General features: G+C 42.6%; 1 protein-coding gene across 2 annotated transcripts in view; it reads left to right on the top strand.

Annotated features, from left to right (window-relative positions):
• TBXAS1 (thromboxane A synthase 1) overlaps positions 1-27,117 on the top strand; it is a 133,238-nt gene that overhangs the window by 17,325 nt on the left and 88,796 nt on the right. For both annotated transcript variants that reach the window (XM_019750183.3, XM_074315295.2), the window contains exons 2-3: positions 13,426-13,519; positions 16,322-16,374. In XM_019750183.3, the coding sequence (XP_019605742.2) occupies positions 13,426-13,519; positions 16,322-16,374 (147 nt within the window). The remainder of the gene's footprint in view (positions 1-13,425; positions 13,520-16,321; positions 16,375-27,117) is intronic.

The raw sequence follows: 27,117 nt of genomic DNA, 5'->3' as shown, positions 1-27,117 counted from the left end.
GAAAAACCCAAGGTGAAACTTTGGAAGAAAGATGTACTTGAATTCGTTCACACTGGGTCATAGGTGAGGTGGTAGCCAGCTGCCAGGATGGCCCCTAAATGACCCCTGTCCCCTGGTATTCACACCCCTGCATAGTCCCCTCCCTCACTGTACCGGGGTCAGTCGTATGACCATTAGAACACAGCATAGGTAGGTCACAGGGTATCACTTCCCAAGTTAGGTTATACAAGACTGAGACTTCCGTCTTGGGCTGTCTCTCTTGGATGGTTTGTTTAGGGGAAGCCAGCCCCCACTGAGCAGCCCTACAGAGAGGCCCACAGAGCAAAACCTGCCAACAGCTACATAGATGGACATGGAAGCGGATTCTCAGGCCCTAACAAGTCTTATGTCCCTGTAGCCCCAGCTGACAGCTTGACTATAACCTCCTAGGATATCCTGAGCCCAAACCACCCCGCTATTCCGCTCCAGATTCCAGACCCTGGGAAACTGTGTGCAGTAACAAATGTGTGCTGCTTGAAGCCACTGTAGTTTTAGAGGAATTTGTTACACACCAATAGGTAACAAATGCAGGTCAGGAGGTAGGAGTGGCTGGGGTGAGCCAGGGCTAGAACAAGGGATAGTAATTATACGAGGGATTATTTTATAAAGTGCAGGAGGCAGGCAAGAGGCCAAACCCTGATGGGCTGGCCAAGGGGAAGGCGAGGCAGGTTCAGTGGGTCTGCACATCTGGTCTGGAGCCCAGAGGGGTAAGAGTCAGAACCAACCAGACTGATGAATGAGCCAAGGGCACTGAGACTCTTGGTCATCTCAGACTGGAGCTATTGCCTTTTGACCTGGTTTTATACAATTTCCAGTGGGACCTACAGTTGATCATTGTAGCTAAGAGGTGATCAAAAGCCAATGAGCGAACTTGCCAAGAATCAGGTCACCGCAAAGTTTTGGGTATTAGCATAACAAACAAGACGCAGTGGGATTATAAATATTTTCGAAAGGCTCCCAATATTCTTGTGTTATTTTGATTGCCTAAGCTCTTTAAGTTATGTGCCACGCTGGGAGACAGAATTGGGTTTCCCGGGCCTGTTCTGGGCTATCGGGCAGGTCAACGTGCAGTAGAGAGGGAGATAGTGGCTGGGTTTATGAAGACATAACCAAATCCAACCGGCAAATCTTTTTTGAATGCTTACTAGGCTAGATACGAAAGAAATGAGAATCACCCTGTACACCCACTACAGGCATCCAATGCCCCGAGCACCAACCTTGGCGGCTTACAGAGCTAGTGACTCTGGCCAAAGAAAACAGCCCCTCTGTTCTTAGCCAGGTCTTCACTTTATTTACTTTATTTTTTATTTTTATTCATTTTAAATCTACCTGTCCTTGTTTCAAGTTGTGGGGCCCTGCTGACTCAGTGGCTAGTCTGATCAATTGATTGAACCCCAGGGGATATCAGCGTCCTGTGAAGGGCATCTGTCTCTCACAGGGGTCTCAGAGTCCTTAATTCACAGAAGAGAGAAAAGCAGGGCTTTCCCCTCTGTCTTGTAGACAGGTTGGGTGCCGGGCAATTCGCTGCTCTGCAAATGTAAAATGAGTCACAGGACAGGCTCCCAGAACCAGACAGCCTGGGTCTGAATGTCAGCTCTGCTGCGCACTCGCTGTGTGACCTTAGGCAAGTTACTTAGTCTCTCTGAGCCTCTGCTTTCCATCTGCAAAAGGAAGACGATCCTACCAGCACCTCGCACACAGAGTGTGGAGAGGAATAAATGAGTTAACATGTCTGAAGCCCTTAGAGCAGCTCCTGGCTGCCAGGAAACATTCCATAACTGTTTGCTATTATTATGCAGGGCACAGAGGCATAATAACAGCCAGTGCCTACTCTGTGCCAGGCACCGTGCCCTCTCAGGGCTTCAACTGTTGCTGGGGTTCACCCAAGGCAGATGTCTCTTTCACAACAACATCCTAAGGGTTCTTTAAGGACTTCATAAAAACAAAAGGATTAACGACAGATGACTAAGCCCACAGGATGGAAACAGAACCAGGTACAGTAAATAAGGAACTTAGGCAGGATTATATTCCTACAAACAATACACTGAGTTCTCCTGCTCTTCGTTTGCAGTCCCTCTGCATTAGGGAGCCAGTGGCCAAGGAAACGTCTTCATGTGCCCAGGACAGGCTGGGTGGGCTCCTGCAGCAGGGAGCCCTCCAGCAGAAGCCTGAAGAACGATCAGGACTTGCCAGGTGGAGACACAGGGTGGACAAACCAGGCAGAGAAAAGAGAAAACTGGGAGCATTGTGAGGTAGGCAAACACCTGGGGTTATAGGATTTAAGGAGACACGCACGCTCAGGGTCAGGCAAGAGCAGGGTCAGCACCTGCGCATCCCAGAGAGTGAGCGCCTCCTTAAATTATGGTTTCTGGAGGCCTCACTTGCCTCCCCTTAGAGAAGAGCCTGGGTAAAAGCCTGGATTTTGGAGTCTAAAGCTGTGGGACTTGGAGTCAGGCTGGGCCACATCACCAAAGACCCTCTGGGCTAAATAAAGGAGTTTACTGCTTGGTCTAAAAGTAACATGAAGAATTCTGAACCAGGCCACAACATGGTCAGTATTGCATGTCAGCAAGAGTCTCCTGGCACTGGTGTGAATGGCAGATTGGTGGTCGAGGGGAGAAGCTGGAGGCTGGGAGGCCAGTTCAGGAAGAGTCCATGCCTAAGGAAGAGACCATAATGGCACGATGTAGGGCAGTGCCAGTGAGAAGGAAAAGGCCAAGGTGTTTTGAAAGCAGAATTGACGTCACTCGAGGATTAATTGCAGACGAGGATTAAAAGAAAAAAGTGGCACTGACGTTTCTAATTGGGGACCAATTTAGAAGCCACGGGAAGTACTAGGTAAGACAAGAAGAACATGGAAGGCCGTTGTCAGGGCTTCCCCAAGTTCAAGAGAAATCCCAGGTTCCCCTACTTGTTTTCCATAGGATAGTCTCTGGGAGTCGGGATGCGTCTTCCTCACCCTTTGGATGGTATCCACACTCTGTAAGTATCGCTGAACTGAACTGAGTGGCTTCCAGACCCCATCCTCTCATCCTGCTCATTGGCAAACGAGTCGCCTTAGGGGTGTCCAAATCCTTTTAACGAGGGCTGTGCAGCTGGGATCAGAGCAACAGACCAACGTGTGCAACCCCCTATTCTGCACCCCCCGGATCCCAGAGCTCTGCTGGGTCCCCATGATCTTGGTGGGGGCCTGCAGTGGGACCAGACGCCAGGCCAAGGCCAGGCTGGTCTGGGCTCTGGGTGGGAGGGGGAGCGGGAGGCAGAGGTGCAGGGGAGTCAGGACTTCTTGGGAGGCTGGGGAAGCTCGAGCTGCCTGGTGAAGAGAACCTTAGGAGACTTGATTTAGAATCAGAAAGTCAGCCAGACAGCAGGCTGGAGGGTGGCCGCCAGACAGGCTGCGGCGGCTCTGCTGGGGGGCAGTGAGGAGGTCAGTAGCTTCCCAGTAGCCACGGCCCCAGTGCTAAGGCCAAAGGGCATGCGCGAGGAATGACATCCTCTGGCCCAGACAACCACACACATGGACCCTGTGGTCAGCTAACGCCCCGATCCTTTGCTAGGCACTTCAGTGAAGCTTGGTCTCACCTTCCTGCACTTGCCAAGTGCGGAAAATATCTGCTTTGCATGCATTTCCCCACATTCTCGTCCAAATAAAGAGAGTAAAAAAGCAAGTCTGAGCTCTTTGAAACATTAATTAAAGGCACCATAGTTTCCTTATCTAACTAGGGGTTGCTACCTCATTTGGGATTATTAGCAAAGCAAGACAGCCTTTGTTGTGCTTGACAAAGTGATTAATTCAGGCTCTAGGTGAATTTTGGCTTTCTCAACATCTTTTGATGTGCTAAGATTCCCCAGTGAGGACAAACACCATCAATTACTTAAACAAGCCGTTACCTTGAGACCACAATTATCGGTGAGGCCCAGTCTACTAATTGGCAGATGGAGAGACAGAAATGAACTCACGCTCTGGCCTGGACCCTTATCTGTCTAGGAGGAGCAAGAGGCCTTTTCATTGTCTCGTGGAAATGCTCCTGCTGATCTGGGGCAACCTAGTTATTCTTCCCGCCTCTGCAAAAATGCATCTTGGGTGACTTGTGTCTCTAGAACCCAGAAGCTGCCTGTGGCTCTCTGATGAAAACCTCATTCTCATGGGCACAGATGCAGAACGCGGAAGACAGAAGTCCACAGAAGCAAGATTCTTACTTGAAGGGAGTTTGTAAGAAATTCTGGGGCTTGCTGTTTCCCTCTCAAGGGCCAAATTCTCCAGCTCCTGGGACAAGCAAGCTGAGGCAGGGGCTCCCTTGATACAAGGAATCACGGTCCAGATACAAGAGGCAGCTTTTCATTTAAAAATACATAAACATACACAATTCTATTGAAATATTTTTGTATTTAAACTTGTAACTTTAAATGTACTATAATAAATTTAAATATATTTTATTTTAAAATATGTATTATAAATACATTTTTAAGTGCACTAAGCTGTTACTCTTTATTTCCTTCTCTCCATCCCAGAAGAGAGGTTCTGGGGGAAGGTTTTATGCTGCACTATGTATGTCATTGGTCCGGTGGAGGGGGGCGGGGGAGCTCAATCTAGTTAAATTCAGTCAAATACTTTAAAAGAAACACCCAGAAGTGTTTTGTAAATATCAGCCACTTAACCGGTTTTCTGATGTAATTCAGTTGAGCTTTGTTCTATTTTTGAAATAGAAAGACGCGTTGCATGTGTATTCATACTCGTATTGGGAAACTGCTCTTTTCTCTACCTTCATCCTTCTTCTCCTTTAATTCTCACGAGCACAAAAGGGCGAGGCAGGCTCCCAGAATCTTTCTGTGACCCACTGTGTGATGTGCCAGAGAATCGGGGAACAAAGGCTGAGGCCGGGCCTAGCTCTGGGCCTCCGCTGAGCCCTTTTCTTAACCTCCAACTCCACGCCTTTTGCTGCCCAGAGTCCCACAAGGTATTAGTTGGTTTTCTTGGGGCAGGACGGGCATTGGAAAGCATACCGGAGAAAGCAGAGCACACGGGGCTTACGGCAGGTACACAGCGTTTCCTCCCATATGAACACTCTCCCTACACCCCTATGGTCCCCTCTCTTCCTTGGACGTCCTGGGACACTAGCCCTTTCAAGGCAATAGCCTCTTCTAGTGCCTTCATGGGCTATGGGTGACACAGCTTTGTTTATCATATATCATACCAGCTTTAACACTTCTGTCCACAGTTTAATGTTTTCTGGAGATGGGTCCTCTTTGGAGGGCCCTGATTTTTTTTTTTTTTTAAACTGGCCTTCGGGGGGGGTGGGAGGGATCAAAAGCATAAGGACCACTTGCTGTTTTTGTTTTTTCGGGTTCAACAAATACCACCCAATAGTTACAAAAAGTGCTCTTAAGTGATCAAAACACAAAGCATCACATTTCAATTGGCACAGCTCCTGACACGTGATGCTTCTGTGCTGCAAGGATCAGAACAGAAATGCCTAACTGCTTGTCATTAGCCGGTGACAGTCTGTCTGGCCCACTAGGCCTGTACTTGCCACGTCACTGCAGCGTCCCTGGCACCCAGCACCGTGCCTGGCATGGAGGAGCCGTGGAATGAGTACGTGTCAACCCAATGACTGTCTCCATTTGTGACATGGTGGTTAACATCAGCCCTAACCTCGGTAAAGGACTTCACTACTAGGCCTGCTCCCTTTTGTGAGGGGAAACTATCATAGTTTGGAATAAATCCAATGTCAAGTGCAGACGAGCTCTCTTTAGTTCTGAGATAGGAAATAAAAGACAATAAGATTCAATTTGATCTAATTCTCCACTGAGAGAGGACTGAGATTCCTCCCTCATCCCCTGGCCATGGTGTTAAACTATCAGCCAAGCCAGGGACACCCAGGCAGGGCACGTGTTAAAATGTAACCTGCTTTACCATCCTCAAAAGCCACTTCTTCCCAGCAGTGACCTATGGACCACCTGTGACAGGGGACATCATCCTAAAAGGGTCCATGGGCTTTTAAAATTTTCTGTTGTACAGTGTTTATTTTACCATTAGTTTTTATGTATGGAAGCGGTAGTGGTTTTTGCTTATGAAGCGACATGAAGTTTGCTTTTAAAATAAATGCATTTAAGGTTATTCAAAGGAAACTGGAAGTAAAATAGCAAAAGAGGTTTGCAGATACAGCAAAAATTATAGAGATGCTCTACAAATGACTGAATTTAGACGATTAATGTCTTTATATCGATTGAGATTTACTGACTCAATTGATTCTCCTGCCCTGAAAAGTTGGGATAAAAATGGAAGACTTGGGGGTAAAAAATAAAAATAAAATAAAAAAATGGAAGACTTAGTTAACTCTCTGAACTATAATAACCATCAACTGGATGACTTATTATTATTTTTTAATTGTCGTATTTTCTTTAAAATACTTACCTGCTGGCTATGTAGATGGTAGGGCCATCAAAGCCTGGTCCAGCGGTGCCTGAGGCAGAGGCTGAGCATTATTTGAGCTCTGAGCTTGCCTCCTTCCCACCCTCCAGCAGCTGTACCATCCAGTTCTCCCTCCACAGGAAGCTCTGACAATCTCACACTCCCCACTGTAGACACTTCCCCTTTTCAGGCATACTCCAAAATAAAACCAGGATCTATATCCAATATAAGTTGGTGTGGTAGCTTAATAGTGGCCCCCAAAGATGGTCACATCCCAATCCCTGGAACCTCTGAATGCCACTTTCTATGGCAAAAGAGATTCTAAAGATGTAATTAAGGCTTTTGAGATACATAAAGTGTCCTGGATTACCTGGGCGGGCCCTAAATGTAATCATAGGGTCCTTAGAAAAGGGACTCAGGAGGAGCCGGTCACAGAAGGTGATGTGATAGACTGGAAGCAGAGATTGGAGTGATACAGCCATGAGCCAAGGAACAAAGAACTGATACTCCCCTGGGTCCTCCGGAAGGAACCATTGCTACTGAGTCCTCAACTGTAGACCAACAAGACTGATTTTGAACTTCTGGCCTTCAGAACCGTACAATAATAAATTGTGCTGTTTTAAGCCACTAAGTTTGTGGTGATTGGTTATAACAGCAATAGGAAACTAATACCATTGGGAAAGATTAGTGTACTTAAAAGAATTCATTCACTTTCTGGTAGGATTCACCATATTGATTTTTTACGTAAGGTACCACTACACATTTAAAATAATTTGAATTACAAAGGATTCAATGAACAAGGTTGAAAAGCCATGTAAGTTTTTGAACAGGCATTCACAGAGTTGAAGAATCAAACCGTGGTAGTGTGAAGTATCACCAAGAAATGCGGAAAAAGTCTTCCCCCTTTTATGGACCCTAGATGCCATTTTCCACAAAAAGGAACCAGGATTCCTTGGAAAAATGGCTGATCCATGTTTGGGGCAAGAAATGTACAAGATGAACCTGGCACATCTTATCATTTAAGAAAGTAAGGAATCTGTTTTGTCAAAAGTACTCAGGAACAAATCGATATGCACTCAACTAGCCAAAGATGGGACGGTTTGATAAAAATTGCAATGGATCAAAACATATAAAAATATTTAAATTCATAATGATACAAAAATATCACGTGTCACCATTATAAGATGTTATTGAATCAACTCTTTAGCACATTTTATATTCAAAAGTTTTCTATTAGAACAAAACAGAACACTGAAAGCACTACATTTTAAACGGTATGACATGCAGCTAAAGAAGTAATTAGAGGGAGATTTTAGCCTTAAACGCATTCATTAAAAATACAATAATATTGAAAATAAGTGAGCTAAATTGTTAAGAAGCTAAAAGAAAATAAAAGGAAGACGATAATAAAAAATATGAGCTTAAATTAATGAAATAGAAAACAAAAAAGTTAGAAATAATTAACAAAAGCAAAAGTTGATGCTTTGAAAAGATTAATAAAATAGACAAGCCAATAGCAAGACTAATCAAGAAAAACTTTTCTAAGCAAACTAGGACTACAAGGAAAGGTCCGTAACCCAATAAAGGATACCTATCAAAAATCTACAGCAAAATCTCACACTTAACTTTGAAACATTAGATGCATTTCCACACAGAGTCAGGAATGTGAAAAAGATGCTTTCTTTTCTGGCTTCCTTTAAATATTGTACTAGAGGTGCCAGCCATGGTAAGAAGAAAATAAAAAGTGAGACAAAAAGATTAGGAGAACAAACTGATATTATTTGCATAAAATTGTCAGCACAAGAAATCAAAGAGATTCCACATGTAAACCAGTAGAACTAATAAGAAAGTTTAGCAGGATCACTGATGACAAGATTGGCATGAAAAACAACTGGTGTTTGTACACACGAACACTACCAATCCACATACGTGAAGGCACACCAGATGATTTCCAGCTCTGAGGGCAAGTGAGAGCAAGGTCTGGAGGGAACCAGTCACAGGAGAGGGCGTTGCACGTAAGGATGCTAAAACGGAGATGAGGTCCTACAAGGGGAACAGAGGTGACCTTGCATAGAAACTCTGTTTCCAAGGAACTCCTGCCTTGAGGCACAAGGGAAGCAATTTCTATGCTACAGTTTCTCTAGTTGTGGTTGGGGGGTGGTGGTGGACATAGGGCAAGGAAAAAGAAGGAAATACAACCTAGAGTCAACGAGGCTGTTAGTTAGTTAGTTCAGAACCATTTGCTTACCTTCTTTTTCCTGCCCAACCGCGCTTGGAGTCAGCCTGCAGTCATCTATCAGTGACTGCTCATTTTCCAACTAATTCTTGAACCAATTGGAGTCGCACAATTCTGCCTGCCACCCAGATAACTGTGGTGGAAATGAGTAGATAAAAAGAAAGAATAATCTCGAAGTTGGGAAATATTTTTGAAATTGGAGAAAAAGGGATGGCAAAGAAAAGTTCTCTCTCTCTCTCTCTGGAGTAAGGAAGAAATGCAGACGTCCAGATACATTGATGTGTTTACAAAATTAGGAAAAAATTTTATGAGAGTGTTTGGTGAAATGGATAGCTGACAGTGGGGCCTAAATGGGACAAACTTTCTGGAAAGCAATTTGGCATGTGTACCAACATTTAAAACCAGTGACTCATGGATTTCAGGTTTGGAAAAGTTTATAGTGCTAGAAAAATTTGTTGCACAGAGATGTTCATTGTAGTAGCATAACTTAAATTAGTAAAAAAAAAAAATTGAATATACCCTAAATATTTAACAATCAGAATAGTTTAGTAAATTATGATATCTCCACAAGAGGAATATTATACAGCCATAAAAATAATATAAAGGATTAATAACATGGAGGTTTCTCCTTATGCTAAATGAAAAAAAAAAAAGAAATATAGAGAAAATACAAATAGAAAAAAATTGTAGAAACTATGATCTCAAAACATAAAAAATAGAGTATAAAAACTAGAAAGAATTATAATAAAATGAGAGTAGGCTTTCTCCCTGATGGTTTTAGTTTTTTTTGCCCAAATTTCTGTCAAGCATTTCAAGACCTGTCTTCTGGAAAGTGAGCAAGTCTTATGACTGCTCCCATGGCATAAAACCTTTTAAAAAGGCAACAATTTAAGGCCTTCTTTCTAATAAAGTTTCCGATGTGGCTACTTTTTATGGAATTGCTGGCTAAGCCTTTGATGGCTGTTCATATTGTGAGTTGCCACGTAGGGTAACCATGAAAACGGGAATTTCTTTTCCAAACAGCAGGACAGGTAAGTTACCTGGCACCACCAGGTTTCACCTGTTCTTTGAGAATCATGATTTTTTATCCCAGGAGAAGTGTTATTTGCCAAAGAAATCTTTCACCATGTCAAAAACATCAACAGCCTCTGAAATTTCCCGAAGCATCTCACCAACTTGGAATTCTCTGATAGTGGTGGTGAAGACACAATGAATGAACCAGTTTCCAGAAGCACACTAGAGAAAAACCAGCTCCTCTATGACTGCTTAAAATATGCAGTGAGGGAAATCTTGAAAGGCAGGCCCTCATTTCACTGTTTTCTTCTTTTGCTCCAAACCTCAATCAGCTTGACCATCTCTTTAATACATGATTCATCAAAATATCTCCCAATTTATCGCAAGTGGCTTCAGTGGCTGAACAACAGACTGGCCACTCTTGCTGAGTGCATCAAGGGCTTTGCCTCGGGGAAAATGAAATGTTGGGGGAATGTCTAGGCTTTAAAAATCAAATCTTATTTGAAAATGATCCACATGGTGCAATTTATTTTGAGAATGAACAGTGTAAGGTACATCCCTGGCACTGCAGGATTTGTGTCCTGTAGCAATAAATGACTGCGTTTGTTGTCAAAGTAAAACCAAAGAATACTATCTGAAGCTACTACATATACTTTCTGTGGCCATTTTCCAACTTAAGTATCCTTAATGCAAACAATAATAGATGTTCATATTCTTAATTGTATCAGACATTTGTATTAATTCCCGTCAAGGGGAAGCTATTCTAAATATGACAAGATGGTGGCTGCATGATGGTTGCATATTGCCTGCTTTGCACAGTAGCATTCTCGGCCACCTGTACTTTTTTGATGGCACAGGAATTGATGGCACTTTAAAAAAAAAAAATTTATTGGGGAATATGGGGGAATGGTGTGTTTCTCCAGGACCCATCAGCTCCAAGTCCAGTTGCTGTTTTTCAATCTTTAGTTGCAGGGGGCACAGCCCATCATCCCATGCGGGAATCGAACTGGCAACCTGGTCCTTGAGCGCTCGCGCTCTAACCAACTGAGCCATCCGGCCGCCCCTGGTGGCACATTCTGACATTTAAAAATAGCAAATTTCTCTCACAATGACAATTTTTGAACTACCAGAAGAAAAATTTTTTTTTCAAACTTTTTTCATTGACTCTTTAAAACTCATTCCTGGGGATTCCTGGTCTATCAGTTTCCTAGGGCTTCCATAACAAAGTACCAAACACTGGGCTTAAAATACCAGAATGTGTTGTCTCACAGTTCTGGAAACTGGAAGTCTCTAGCTCCAGTCTCTAGAAACCAAGGTGTCTACAGAGCCTCTGTAACCAGGAGGGGACACCCTTCCTTGCCTCTTCCCAGCTTCTAGTGGTTTGCGGATCTTTGTTCCCTGGCCTGCAGCTCCATCACTCCAGTCTCTACCTTTGCCATCATCTGGCATTCTCCTGTGTCTCCATGTCTTCATGCAGCTGTTTTCTTAGAAGGATACCAGTCATAACAGACGGATGAGGGGCCCATTCTACTGCAGCATGACTTCATCTTAACTAATTACATTTGCAACCACCCTATGTCCAAATAAGGTCATATTGTGAGGTACTGGGGGTCAGGACTTCAACTTGTCTTGTTTGGAGTGACATAATTCAACCCCTAACTCCTGGGGTCCATGGCCTTGGGGTTAAGAGCCTGTTGAGAGAGACAGCGGTGATCCTGGGCTCAGAGTATATGAAACAAGTGTGCAGAGAAGGAAGTGAGAGCAAGACAAATGAAACCCACTTTGCAATTTTGCCCCAAAGTCTCATGGCAGTGATCTCTCCCTGCTGGTTTTGGTGCAAGGATTGTAGTTACTGATGGCAACATGTGAGCAATTCCTAGCTGAAGACACCCGAGTTCTATACTTGAGTCTAGGCTGCAAAGTGAAAGTTATGGTTGTGTCCAGAACATTCTCTGTTGGTGCCATATGTTTGAAAATGTCTGAATTTTGTGCAGGGACACACAAGCAGTATTTTTTGTAAGTGGAGTTACATAATTAGGGCATGGGCTTGCATAACAATTAGCATGTGTAATTAGGTGCAGACTTGTCCTTTAATTAGACAATCAAGACATCTAATTACAAAATTAAGATGTAATTACGTGGCCGAAGATGACATATTTCTTTCTACCCATTAGAGATTACATTTAGAAAATAGTTCACAAAAACGAATGAAGAAATGAACCTAGAAACCAGATCTGAGATGTTGAGGGAAGTGTTAAGTGCACTGGTAAAGTCCCCTTTGGTCTTTCCTCTTAGGTGTGAGGGGAGTTAGTTAAAATATCAGAGTCTACTTGAAAGAGTAACTTTTACACCCTGTGCTGTCAACCTGTGGTACACACGCTAATGAAGAGGAATGTGGGCATGACTAATCCATATAATTCGCACGTGGCTCTTGAGTATGGTTTGTAATTACACTTGAATATGGACTTCAATGTGATGTCCTGGGGATTCATTCAAATCTGATTATGCAGCCATACGGTGGAAACTGCAGTCATGAGAGCTGGGAGCAGAAAGGTCCTTCCCTTCCTGCCCCGGCGTGGTTCACTCTGTGGCCACTTTACAAGCAGACCCATTGCTGAGTACGCGATGAAAAGTCCTTATTTTAACTGCTCCTTATGGGGCTGCAGGTGGAAAAGGGGAAGGTCAAAGACTATAGCAAACCTCTCATCTTTCTAATGATAAGTGAGTGATTCTTACAGCAGTGGTTCTTTTTTCTAAACTTCCCGTATTGCTATGAAGCCCGGCTGTATTAATACACTCTGTATTTTTTTTCTTGCTCCTAAATTAAGATTTGGCTGATCTCTGCATGATGCTAAAAACCCAGTTTGACTCATTAATTTTTCTGAACTAACTGAACTTTTGACCTAATTAGCTGCCTGATTAGGGATTGCAGCCATATGTCCAGGTTTTTCTAAGCCAGTTCTGACTTTCACTGTGTTATCCCTCTGTTCCCATAAACTGTTGAAATACCCTAGTAATTCCAATGTTTTGACAGCCACACTGCACTTCTCAGACTGCCGCTTTCTCCTGGAAAGTGGCACCGAAATCTGTCGGGCCACATTTCCTGATTTTTGGTTAAGAAAATATGCTTCCCATATGGTTTCAGGCCGGGAAAACAAAGACAGAAAGAGGTTTTAAGCGGTTGGTGATGAGGTCTTGTCTCCATGGTGTGTTCCCTCCCTATTTTTTCTTTCCTTTATTAGACTATGGAATGTGATGAGGGACAAATGACGTGCAGCGGTCAATTTTGGCCAAGAAAATACACAAATCAGCACAGGGAGCTTATTTTTTGCCGTTGTTATTTTTTCCCCTGGGTTTCTGAGACAATTGTTCATGGCAGGCTTTGAGGCAAAGGAGCTGAACTGGCGCAGACGTGTGTTTTGAAAAACAATTTATTGATGGACATTGTAGGTGGGGAAGGGGCATTTGGACAACATCATCTCGAAGGTGTCTTCTAACGGTGAGATTTGAGGATGCCTTGGTCTCTAGTCTGTTGCTCCATCAGGAGGAATTTACTGAGTTCTCTCATCCATCGGCCTCTACCTCACCAGTCCTGAGACGTTGTCAACTGGAATCGTCTTCTACCTTTACCTCTGGAGAACTCAATAATTCAGTGTCCTTATAAGGCCAAAAGCGTGAGGCAAACTTCAGTTTCTCTGTTTTGAAAACTTGCTCTTCCCCTCAGGTACTCCACGTCCGCATTTTCAAGACTGGAGAAGTTGGGCATCAGACATCCCAAGCCTTCACCTTTTATTGGAAACTTGACCTTTTTCCGCCAGGTAAGGGCTGTCCTCCATTGCCTTCCAGCATGAGATATGCTGAGCCCAGGGCAGTTGTACCCAAGAGGCATTGCTCCCATCTCAGTCACCTACACCTGGGGTGGTCTGTATGTGAAGGCATCATGCAACAAGCTTTCCTCTACCTGAGTGAATTCTTATGTGATGACAATGATCCATCACTTATCACTCCTCAATATAGATTGAATCCTGTCATCCATTCAATCATCCATTCACCTAAAAAACCCATTTATTGATTGTCTAAATGTGCCAGGCCCTGGAATGCAGAAGAATTAGAAGTTACTTCCGTCCTCAGGGGCACACATCAAATAATGGTGGACAACAGCAGATGGGATATTATCCTAGCACTAGATTGGGTGGTTGTCCTTCAGAGGAGAGGGAGATTTGTCAGGGCTAGAATCATCCTAGAGGACTTCCTGGAGAAAGGGGTCCTGTAGGAGCCATAGACACAAAGACAAGGATACACAAATCAGGTGTGGGTGACAATGTGTGTGACTGCACCTACATGAGAACCAGCACACAGCTTGGTAAGCAGCCTGGAGTGACGGGAAGCCAAAGAATGGGGAACACAAGGAATGCAGCTGAGAAAGAGACAGGAGAGAGAGGAGAGAGAGGAGAGAGAGAGAGAGGGAGGGAGGGAGGGAGAGAGAGAGAGAGAGAGAGAGAGAGAGAGAGAGACCGACCAGATGCTTCACAGTCTAGAAAGGCAAATGAAGAACTATTCGTGTACTATCATTTATGAGAAGGAGCGTGTCGGCGAAGTGGAAGATTACTCTATGAGGGAGAGAATTTAGGGGTTAGGTCTGTAGAATCCCGCTGCTACTGAAGTCTAAGTGTGAAGTGGTGAAGACCTGGCGGGGTGGTGAGGAGAATAAAAAGAGAAGCACCTTTCGTGATTAATTAGGTGTAGAGAGTTCAAGGCAAGATGAATCGAATGTGCCTCTAAACTTTGGAGCCTGGGTAACAGGGAGAATGGCCATGAGTTGACAGAAGTATAAGGTCCGGAGGGAAGAAGCTGGTTCAGGGAGATGCGTTTGATTTGTGAGAGTGACGTGCAAAGAGCAAATGTCCAACAGGCATTTGTAGATACAGCCCAGGACTCTATCTTCTCAGGCTATTTTTACCTCTCACATTGGGTGTTCTCAGAAGCCAGATGATTTATTCTGCTAACTCATGGGGTGCTGTCACCAGACCCAACATCAGGAGCCAACAGATCCAGCATGTTTAGAGCCACTAAGCCAAACAAAGGCAGGAAGGACTAAATTGGGGCCAATCCCGATAACGTCCCATGAAGATCTAGGATTTCCCCCACCCCTGCCCCGGAAAGGCTGGCCCATGGTACCAGATAGAAAATCGTTAGTTATTTCTGTCCTTTCTTCTCCACCTCCTCAGTTGCTTCTCTATTCCTTTCTGTCCCTTTCTCTGTCCAGCCCCCCTTTTCAGTCTTTATTGCTGTTGTTTCTTTCTTCCTAGCGTTTTAAAAACACTTTCTTCTCTCAGCTCTGTCTCTGGGGTGGCTAGTTCACAACTTTAAACCCACAGTTATCTTATCTAGGCTTCCTGTGAAACCCTTGAAGCAAGTGTGAAGAAATTTCTAAGTGTCAAAATAGAACAACAAACCAGAGATGAAATTAAAGTAAATAAATTTCACATATTTCTGGGGAGAAACGATCAGTTGCGTTCCGTTGAGTAATTAATTTTTGATATATTAACATTTTGAGGAACACAGTCTAACTGTCGATGTGAGGAGAACACTGCACTTCTCCTGCCTCTGGATGGTTTCCACATATGCTCCTTTTCAGTTCGCCATCCTCGTATGTACAAACCTTGCCAAGTTCTTTCCAGAACATAGTCATTTCAGTGACTATTTTTATGTTCATATAAGTTTGCCTTGATAGATGGCAAGCTTAAGCTGTGAAAGTAGATTTAATGAGAATGGGATATATGTCCATCAAGGACATCCATATCTTCTGCTCCCCCAACTCTACACTCATCCACCCCTTCTGTACCTGCCTGTATACTCCATTCCCACAACACAAGACTAGCACTTTCCATTACCCCACCTCCATCCCAACCGGTGTGCATTTTCATGTACACTTCAGTCTCACAAGACAATGGATCTAGCAATTTCCACCCCTTCCCCCCTACAATCCCTCTATGTATCTGTACACATACTCCATCCCCACAACACAGGGAGTCTAGCATTTTCTGACCCTCTGCCCCATGTATATCTTCAGGCACACTCCTTTCCCACTACAAATTGTGCCTAGTGTTTTGTCCTATATAAAGTTGCTCTAAGGTTCTTAGGTTCTGAGTATGTTGATTTTAGTTAAAATTTAACTTGGATCATGATAATTTGGAATTTGTGATCATTTGGATAGACTTAGCCGACGTTTACACATATAGAGGCTGTGAAAAGAGGCTTTGCCAAAAATAATAATAATATAAATCAAATTGCAGAGGGGAATGTTAACATAGTTGAGAAAGCAAACCGTTTTCAAACATTTTAGCAGCAATTATACACACTTAGTTGGAGTACAGATAATCTGTCCTGTCCATTAAAGCAGAGCTGACTGAGACTTTTCCATGGCAATCTATATTTTTTAAAGCTGTTAGTTTATTCTAATACTCCAAAGTACTTGAAAGCAATATCACTTCAATTCTTTTTTTTTTTTATTGTTTATGTAATTGTGTTCTCACTGTTCCAGACTTTCTTCTGAATAAGTTTGAATACTTGAAATTTTGCTTAATTGTATTCTTACTGTAGTGCTGTATTTTCTGCAGGGTTTCTGGGAGAGCCAAATGGAGCTCAGAAAGCGATACGGACCTCTGTGTGGGTAAGAGAGAAACTCTGTTCTTCTACCATGTATTTTGAATTGTGTGTGTTGAAATGATGTGGAAGGAATGGCGAGATGGGAATGTTGCATGTGTTTCTATCTTCTGAGGATTCACAAAGAGAGTGCCTGGAAGGACAGAGGAGGCCGCCTAGAAAGGACCCCAGGGTTGCCCAAGGGGACACCGTGGTAGCCTGAAACAGCACCACGTCCCAGCCCCTAAGACCCTGACCAGCTGGGTTAGGCCATGGGTTTCCTCACTATCTCTCACCACAAAGGGTACACACGTGTGTGCTGCATGGGACACGGTGGCCCTCCAAGCCTTGGTCTAATTTGCCTTGATGACCCATGACAGGTCTTTCCCCAGGAACTTACCTAAACCCTACTTGGACCTATTCTGTTCAACTCTATGGGCAAAATGTACAGTCAGCTCTATGACAATATCATCAATCCAGTACACTTTTCAAAGTGAAATGGGGTGCTATTAATAATTACCCCAGGACAAAAGTGGAAACTAAGACTGTCCTGGATATACTGGGATATACGGTCACCCTAGTTCTCAGTCATGTCACGTAATATAGATTTTCCCTTTATTTTTCCCTTTTATGCTTCAGAGTACGCTCTCTGCCCACCTTTTTAAAACAAATAAAATTCCAGAATCTGGTGAAGAAACCCAAGTCCAGACGATTCACCCTACTCAAGATTTCACAGACTTGTATCATATTGATTCTCAACATGTCCTAATCATTTCAGTCTGTTTTCACATGGCTTCTCCTCAGCCACTGAGTGATTTTTTAGTAGCTCTTTTCCAGACCTCTAGGTCGGTGAAAATTTTTTTAGGTGCAGTCAAGTTCTGTGGTGTTCCTAAAGTACAGCCCGATGGGGGCCAGTGGCTTCAATCATAGCATGGTTTTTCCAGTAATGATTGTTGAAAGGGACTGACTTGTACCGTTTGTGGAAATAGCCCTACCCAGGAGACCCACAGTTTTGGCCAAGTTCTTCTAACCTCTTTAGTTTGCTATGTGACCCTACAAAAATAATCAATTAAGATGTCATACTAGATGCTCTCCATATTAGTTTGTTATTGTTGTATCACAAACTACTCTAAAATGCAGTGACTTAAACAACAAATTATTATGTGTCTGAGGGTTGGCTGGGATTGACTGATCTAAGCCACCCTTGGGTGGGAAGCTCAGCTGGGCTTCCCGGTGCATCTGGAGGTCAGCTGGGGAGGTGGCTCATCTACGCTGGCCTCAGGTGGGGTAGCTCTGCTCCATATATCTCTCAGCCTCCTTGGAACAGCAGGTAGGTTGGGGCAGGCTGTTCTCATGATGAAGGCAAACAGCACAAGAACATTTCAAGTTTCTGCTGCATCATGTCGGCTAACATCCCATTGACCAAACCAAGTTATATGGCTAAACCCAAAGTCAGGGCAGGAAGTCACGTGGCCAAGCCCGACACTGATGGAGCAGGGGGGTATATTCTTCTACTAGAAGGGCAGGGAGATGGTGCATATCTTTCAATAATAAGCAACGCTACCTCACTGTCTAAGATCGCTTTTAGCTCTGTCTTCACTTTCTTCCCCTCCCCTCCCCTCCTCTTTCTTCCTTCCTTCCCTTTTTCTTTCTTTCTTTCTCTCTCTTTTCTTCTCCTTCTTTCCTTCCTTCCTTCCTTCCTTCCTTCCTTCCTTCCTTCCTTCCCTTCCCTTCCCTTCCCTTCCCTTCCCTTCCCTTCCCTTCCCTTCCCTTCCCTTCCCTTCCCTTCCCTTCCCTTCCCTTCCCTTCCTCCTCTCTCTTTTTAGTGCATATCTTCTTACTTTAAGCATATCAGGTACACAATAAAAACTCAAGGGATTGAACTTTACCTTTCTCTTTCTCTTGTGTTGTTCTACTGTTTTGTAAAAGTTCTCATTCCAGCTTTCTCTTTCCAATAGTCTCATTCTGCAGTTCACTTGAAACTGACCTTGGAGACTGTCCCGTACATTTCTGAGACAGCACTCATAATGATGGTAGCTTCCCCAGAATTAGAAAAAGGACTCCTTGAGTTTGAATTCTAGGAATCACTTCTCTTGAATATTTCTTGTACAGATTTTCAGAGTAGAGCCCTTGGATATTTTAAAGTAATTTTAAAATTTCAGATGAGGAGTTTAAAGGGCATTGTATTAACTGGTGGGGGCATGGAGCGAGCGTGTGTGTGTGTGTGTGTGTGTGTGTGTGTGTGTGTGTGTGTGAGACAGAGAGAGAGAGAGAGAGAGACAATTGGTTTCCTTGACAACAGGATGTCCAATCAACTTTTTCTCCAACTTTAACTAAGTTAGCACAATTTATCCTTTTCATTTCAAGAAAACTTAAATCAAAGAGAATGATTTTAAATGAGGTTGTAGAGATAGAAATTGCAGTATTCTCTCCACTTTTTGTTCCCACAAAAAGGAAAGGAGAAAGGAAGAAAGGTGATGACATAATCTCTTCATACAGAGCTATCAATTTTTTCTGCTCTAGAAAAAAAGATGAGCCGTAAAATGCTGACTTTTTAAATGTGTCCACTCCTTGGATTTCGTGTGAATATGGTGGTGGGGAGCTCAAAGTACTGTTTGAGCTCTGTAATCATGATGACACTCAGTATATTCATCTTTTAAAATGAAAGGGTTGAACTAGCCTATATTTAAGGTCCTTTCCAGACTTAAAAATTATTCTGTTACTGTTTAAATTTAAGCAAAATGGTGTCACTGACTGGGAATGTCAAGAATTCCCATTCAACGAAAGACCCTTCCCTTAGGAAATAATTTGGTTTAAATTATATTAATTTTTAGACTACTTTTTAGAAAAGTATTATCAATCCCAGAGTGTTTCTCTTAAAAACTGAAATAGATTGATTTACCATTTGACAAGTAAAACGCCACACTGTTACTTCCATACAGAGGTACATTGTGTCTTAAATGACAGGACAGAACAGTGTGTTGGGAGAAATAAGGACCTGAAAGCCAAATATGGTGGTCAGCTATGCTTATTATCAGTTGCCATCATAGCAATTCAGTCTGAGTTTGGGTCCCCAAACTGGAAATTGGCTCCTTGCCCATTTTCCCTCCCAGTCACTGCCATGGGGGAAGCTATTGCTGGAGAAGCCTTCGGCTTTGAAGGGGTGACAACATCAGTGTTTATTATCACCACCATCACCACCACCACCACCACCACCAATGACGAAATGTCTTTACCAAATGTCTAATTATGTAGCCTACTTTGCCAGGCTGTGTGCAGATAAAACTACACACATCATCCCTGTCATTTTTGAACTTGAATGTAAAGTGAAGGTACTGGTATGCACACCTATACAGTTTTTATTTGTAATACTTGATTAGAACTCTTTTGAATTGCACACAGTACCCTCGGCAACACACTGTGTTTCCCAGAAAATAAGACTTAGCCAGATCATCAGCTCTAATGTGTCTTTTGGAGCAAAAATTAATATAAGACCCGGTATTATATTACATTATATTATATTATATCATATCATATTGTATTATATGAATTCTATCAGGTCTTATATTAAAATAAGACCAGGTCCCATATTATATTAAGAATGAGTCTTATATTAATTTTTGCTCCAAAAGACGCATTAGAGCTGATGGTCCGGCTAGGTCTTATTTTCGGGGAAACACAGTAATATGAAAAAAGGAAGGCTTTATCACTTTAGGTAACCTTCAGTCAGTTAATGAGTACTGGTTACCTCCTTCAGTCTGAGAATGAGCCCTAAGTTGGATTTATATTCCTTCCCAAGCCCTGAAAGAACAGTATCAACATAATCATCACACATTTGTGATTGAATATAAACAGGGTCAAGATGATGCCCCCTCCAATTCGTAACTGACCTGGTAATCCAGTGGATGACAAGCCTTTATTATGCCATTACTATTAATTAATTATAAATACTGACACAGCACCCTAAGTTCAGCTCATCTGTGCCTCGAAAGGCTGAAAGGCTTCTATCCAGAGCCTTTGTCTCTCTCATCTGTCTTTTTAAGTGATGGCTCTGCAGTTACTCTTCTATTTAGCACCATCTCCATTTCTTCTTGCTCTCACATCACTTTAGACTTGATTTCTAGTATGAACTTATCTCCCTTTTGTTGACTTTGACTTTCATGCTTCCTGATGTCCCTCACCTACGCCCCTCCACTTGATTAGTGGTACTTGATTCCTGGATCCCTTCATCAAGCCAGATTTGTTGACTGATCTCATATGCTCTCACCAAAACATTAAGCTGTAAGTAGGTAAATATGCACATTGTACATAATTCATAAAGTACCAATGAGTATACAGAAGGAAGGAAAACGGACTCCCACCTTGGACCTCTAACTACTCCTTCTCAGAACAACCTCTGATCTCAATTTCTTAATTCTCAAATGGATCATATCTGATATTTGCTTTACTTTGTTCATTTATGATCATTGGAAAATTGTCCCATATCAAGACATTCAGTCTTGTCAAATGCTCTTCTGTTTTTTAAGTATTCCACTGTATGGATGTATCCTAACTTTTAAAACATGTTCTCAACTGATGAACACCTTGCACTTTTATAAACAATACTGTAGTGAATATTATGGTGTATACATTATTGCTGTCTTGTGCAACTATATAGGATAAATTTGTAGAAATGAAATGATTAGTTCAAGGACTACCTACATTTTTATTTTGATAACTATTACTAAATTGCTCTCTTTATGGGTTATATCAATTTATACTTCCATAAACACGTGTATGAGAACCTCTGGTTCTCTTATGTAATTGCCATTAAATGTGTGGTCGCAATTTTCAATCTTTACCATTTGATGGTAGTTTTCATTTGCATTTCTCTAATTATGAGCGAGTTTGAGCATCTTTTCATATGTTTAAAATCCATTGTTTTCTGTTTTCTGAAGAATTCTGTTACTTTTCCATTGGGTTATTGAGCTTTCCCTACTTGATTTGCAGGAGTTCTTTATATATTAAGGAAAATTGTCTTTATATTTAATATATGTTGCAAATATTTTCTCCTTTTTATCTTTTGACTTTGTTTTTGTAGTTTTTCCAATCAGAAAACATGTTTTTGTGTTGTTGAATTTAATTAATTTTAATGGTGTCTACATTTTGTGTCTTACTCAGAAGGGCTTTCTCCACTGAGGATTTTTTTTTTTCAACTTGCAGTTTTGTGATTTTTTTATTTCATCTAAAAATTTTAGATGTTTGATACATTAGGAATTTATTTGAGGGTAACGGTGGGAGTAGAGATCCATTCTTCTTTTTTCCAGGTGGTGGTATTCAATCTGGGAATTCATCATTTTCCAACTGATATGAAATATCACTTTTATCATTTATTAGTTCCTATATGTGTTTCTGACACCTCTGCTCCATTCCTCTGCCTAACGACATGCCAGTACCTCAGTGAATACCCTGTCTGAATATCATGCATGTAGCATCTTGTACCCAGCAGCAGTAGACTGTTCTAAGAATATCTCTGCAAGTATCAGAATCTGAAGCAATCTACCTCCCAGGGAACCTGGGATACCTGCGCTGAAAAAATCAATTTAGCAAACAAATACGTCTTCAGTATAAAGGACCTGGCACTTAGACGCAAGGTTCATGCCCACAGGAGGTAGACAGGTCCCACATGCCTCCAACTTGGGAGGGTTTTAGCACTGGTTTTTATTTAATTAGCTAGCATGCATCAACAAATAGCAACTTGTCACCATAAAGGAGGTATTTGAGCACTTTGGGATACATATGGAAAAGCATGTGGCATCAGCAATGAAAACAATAAGGACATTTCAACATTTCAACATTGTTTGAAGCACAGATTCCACTGTGCCAGCCGTTAGGTAAGTGTGTGCTCTCAAAGTGATTGAAGTGTGAAAACTTCTGTAAGCAGCCTTCACCATCACCATTCTTATGTACTATTCAGATGAGGCTAAAGAGCAGCATAGAGATGGTCCACTTGGATGAAGTCAGTTGGCTATGTCATCCACGTGTGGGAGATTTGCTGGCCTACATCCACAGATCAAAAACTCTGGGAATTAAAGGGCCCTGAAAGACTCAGCCTGTTGTATCCCTGTGTTATGTGATTGTTCTTTGACTTAGAAGACACAAGATGCCTGGACTTGAAAATGTGGCAGAGGATGGGGTGGGATGAAAACTATTACTGATCTGTGCAAGAAAACTCAAGCATTCAGACTCACACTGGACAGCTGATAGGGGGAGATTGTTCTCATTTCTAAACTGGACTGAGCGTGACAGAATCATAGATGTCTAAGAATGGCAGGATTCTTAGGTGGAATTAAAGCCACAGTGGCAGAAGAGCCTCACACACACTGATGCACAGCCCTTGAACTTGAAGTTTCTGTTGCTGATTTGGAGTGCGTGCCTCAGAATGAGGCTCATTTACTAAGTATTTGGCCTAAACATGCAACTCAGTTTGAAGAGGAATTGATGACAATGAAAACATACTATGATCATGAAGAGAACACAGTATCCTTGAAACTGTGGAATTCTGCACAGAAATCCTAAATTATCCTAACATTTCGATGAGGCCAGATTGGGGACAACATTTGGGTCTGCCAACTTGGTAAAAGTGGAGTCTTTCATCAACGTGTTGAAAGCAAAGCTTAGAATCACCAGTTTCAAGTAATGTGAATCTGGAACCAAAATTAATACGAAACTTGACGGTCTGTATGCCCTAATTATTGAGAGTCATTTAGTGAGTTAAATATTAATATTCTCACTGGCCAAAATAGATCCATCACTAACACATGGCCTAAAAAGGCACATTTTTAAATGACTTTATTAAACTGTTATTGCATTTTAGGAGCACATTATTTTATCAAAGTGAATACCCTGACATAGCGGGCTGATTTTTTAGGTGGCCTTTATTAAGAATAGAAAGAATGTTGTCAGCAGGAAGACACCTGACAATTATCACCATTTCAAATGCATAGCCCAATAGCTAGAATTATCAAAGGAACAACCATCCTCAAATAGGCAACTTCAACCAAAAAGGGACAAAAGAATTCTAGTAGAGTCCCGCTTTTTTTGAATGAACCTTTAATACACTCTTCACCTTACCTGCTCCCATCAAGGTCTCTTATTATACCACACGGTGGATTTCCACAAAGCTTCCATTCTTCCTCCTGGTTTAAAACCACTTTTCTTCCTAGTCTTCATGCAAAGACCCTTCTGAAGTTTACCCATTTTTCTAGACTTCTGACCTCTTCCCCTCCATCTCACACCACTTCTACCCCACCCCGCCATCCTCATTCTATGACAACCTATCAGTGGTGGTTGTTGCATATTTTAATGACAACTGCTGTCCACGTCTTTGTGATCCACACACCTAAAGATCAAGAGCCTGTATGAATTCCTCTTGTTTGGGTAGAACAACACCAAATAGAGCCTGCCAACTTCCCATAGGAAACTGGGCTTCAAACTCCAGCTCTAACTCTCTGTCTGCCACTTGTTAGCTCAATGGATTTAGGCCAATCACTTCCCCACCTCAGAGCCTCAGTTTTCTCAGATGTAAAATGAGGGGATTTGGACCAGATCGGTGACTTTGACACTTTAATTATACTCCTCTGTAAATAATATATTTTATATTGTGATCCAACACACACACACACACACACACACACACACACACACACACACCTGAAATAAGTTTTACAAAACAGTATCTTATTTACTATATAAGATCCACTGTGATCTATTCTATTCTATTCTGTTATCTCATTTAAAAAAAAGAAAGAAAAAGAAAAAAACAAATACAAGCTGGTCACAACCCATTAAATTAGTTTCATAACCACTAGCGAGTCAAGATGAGCAATTTGAAAAGCAAAGGACCAGATGACATCTGAAGTCCTTTCCAGTTCCATACATCTACAAACTAATGACTCAACCTCAATAGTCTACCCTCAAAAATTTTTATAAGCCTCACTTTGTCCCACTGAGGTTTAAGATTCTGAGAAACCTCTGATAAAAATCAGAAAAAGCCCACTATTGGCAGCTGACGTCTAATCTAAGCTGAAACACTGTTCCCCCAGAGACGGGGTCTTCATACCTCACTGTGGACCCAGACTAGCACTTGTTGCTCAACAGCACCGTCCATTTTCTTTAAAACCACAAGTTCAAGCATTATTAAAATGATTTCCCTGCCTTAACCCAGAAACTTTCAAGCTAAAAAGCTTACCAAAATATATTAGTTGACAATTAGAAACATCTTTAAGATTTTTGCATTGAGTGTAAAGGTTTAAGTAATTCGTGTGGAGATCCTATCTCAGCTCGATGTGACCAGTGGATTGCTTATTTCCAGGGGACGGGACAGCAGGAGGAGAAGGCCTAGAAACTGGAAATAGCCCCATTCACTGGGGTGGGCTAGGGATGGGTGCTGACAGAGTAGGTTCCAGCTGATGAGCAAAGCACAGCATTCAAAGGGTACGACATTGATAACTCCCTATTCTAGTAAACACTGGCCATCATGGACAGCCCAGGAGAAAGCTGCCCACAGAGGTGTTGGCTGGACAGGAGTCAGCTGTTGAGAAGAGCAGGAATCAAGACCTGCCAGTGGACATCAGGGCCCAACTATGAAATGTTCTGGGCTCTGAGGAGAGAGTCTGGCAGGAGCATAAGAAGAGCCTTGCGGACAAATCACGTGCAGACACGCAGTCCTGAGACTGAGCATGACGTGATGCCCAGGCCTCAGAAAGCAGACCCGACAGAAACCAGAGTCAATCCCTGTTATCAACTGGGGACAAAGGGTCCATCCTGGCTGGAACAGACCGAGGTTGAGGACGCTAGGGGTTGTTCCACTTCTGGGGACAGGCTGGGAGGTGAGCACCCGGCTGGGAACAGTAGAGGGTCTCGGAGGCTGGGAAGTCAGCCACAGGTTGTCAGTTCTGCATTCCTGGATGTGTGTTTCCAAAATCTACCAGTAAATCAGCCTCAAGGTGGAAGGAAGCTCATTCTCCATCAGTGATGATCAAACATGGCACGAGGAACTCTTTTATCCCCCAAATGACAGCTCTGCACAGATGTGTTCCCAAACAATAGAACGTCTCAAATTAAAATTGCATGAAAGCTCTATTTCTAGCTAATATTTTCAAATAATGAATTCCATATTTAATTGAATTGTACCTGCAACAAATCCAAGTTGTTCAACCCAAATGCAAAACAGAGTTATGTAACAGAGCCATGAATCACCGTGGCATTTGCCAAGGCATTCTCCCATCTGGAAGGAGGTCCAGATAGCACATGGCATTACGCATATATCTTCTGTCAAGAACTCCTACACAGAGAATTTAAGAAACTGTACACATTTACCCAATTTTGAGGGCTCTTAACCCTAATTCATGGAGAGCACGTATAACATTCCTATTCTATCCAAAAAAGAATGGCAACCCATCTTTGATTTCATAATTTTTAAAAAATCACTACTAAGTTTAAAGAAGCAACTAATGCTCAGTTCCCATAGAGTTTCAAGTTCCTCTTTGATCACTATTCTGTGAACAGAGAGACTTTTTCCAAACACGTTCTTGGAACCCTCAATGATGGAAAAAACCAAATACAGTTTTAAATCTTGTTACTCACAGAGGGCAAACGGCAAAGGTATCTACATGTTGAAACCAAATTAACCCTAGGTACCTAGTGTAAATTTAAAAAAGTCATGGACCATCACACACATTATTTGAAATTCCACTAACTTTGGAATAACGAACGTTTATCTTTAAAATGACCGTCTTCTCCTGTCTTCCTCAGGACCCTTAAATCTTTTCGCGTTTGGGTTGTTTCCTGCAAATTCCAATCATTTCTGGTTAGTCTTATGTGTAATATTTCTATGGCTGTGCACACCAGTTAATTCCCTATAAGACACTGCCAGGTGTTATGATGCTTACATGCCTGGGGCAGATCACAGAAACTTAACTGTTAAAGTAAGTTCCTTGATTACTCTTCACATCTCAAGACCCTGCTCCTAACAACTTCTCTCCCATCTTGCCCCCAAACGGCAAGAATTCTGCAGCCTACGCTACGACGTTTCCTACTCTGGGTAAGGCTCTTAGTTTATTGGCTTCCTTACAAAGGCCTGGCTCTCTGACATGGTCTCCAGGTTCCCCATATTAACCACTACGAGGACACTGTGGACACATCATGCTATTTTTGCCTCGGCTGAAAGAGGAATTTACTGACCTTTGCCCTGAGCATGTGTCTGATGGATGGCCTGTCACCGCATGCTAGGTAGACATGGTGTTATGCGTTGCAACACCGACCAGCAGTGTTGGCTACTACGCAGGCTGCAGGGGAGGTGGGCTTCCAGGTATGGATCGAGACCACTGCCTTCCACAACAGGGCCCCCGGGGAAGGAAATCCAGGTCCCCCCAGGTAATCCCCCTCTCTACCTTCTCTATCGCTAATGCTGTGCCTGGTTGGTGCGTATTAACCACCAGAGAGGCAATTGTTGAATGGACCTTCCCCTTCCCTTTGAAGGGTAGCTATAACTCTTAACGTTCTTTCTCTGGCTCATTGCGAGACTATAAGGTTGTGCCTCTTGATTGACATGGCCACTGGATCGTGCCAGAAGGCTCCAGCCTCAAGATTCGTAAATGCTTCCCCAAAGTCTTAGACTTCTCTGCTAGAGGTTGGTCTCCCAGACCCTCCCCTGGGCAAGAAGCCTCAGCTCCTTGACCTCCTTGCCTAGGAGCCCACGACCGTGCTTTATCTCAAACCCTGCATAGAC

The sequence above is a fragment of the Rhinolophus sinicus genome, chromosome 8 (assembly GCF_057876585.1).
Source record: "Rhinolophus sinicus isolate RSI-liver-muscle chromosome 8, RSI-T2T, whole genome shotgun sequence".
Taxonomy (NCBI): Eukaryota; Metazoa; Chordata; class Mammalia; order Chiroptera; family Rhinolophidae; genus Rhinolophus; species Rhinolophus sinicus.
This window is presented reverse-complemented; position numbering and strand designations above follow the sequence as displayed.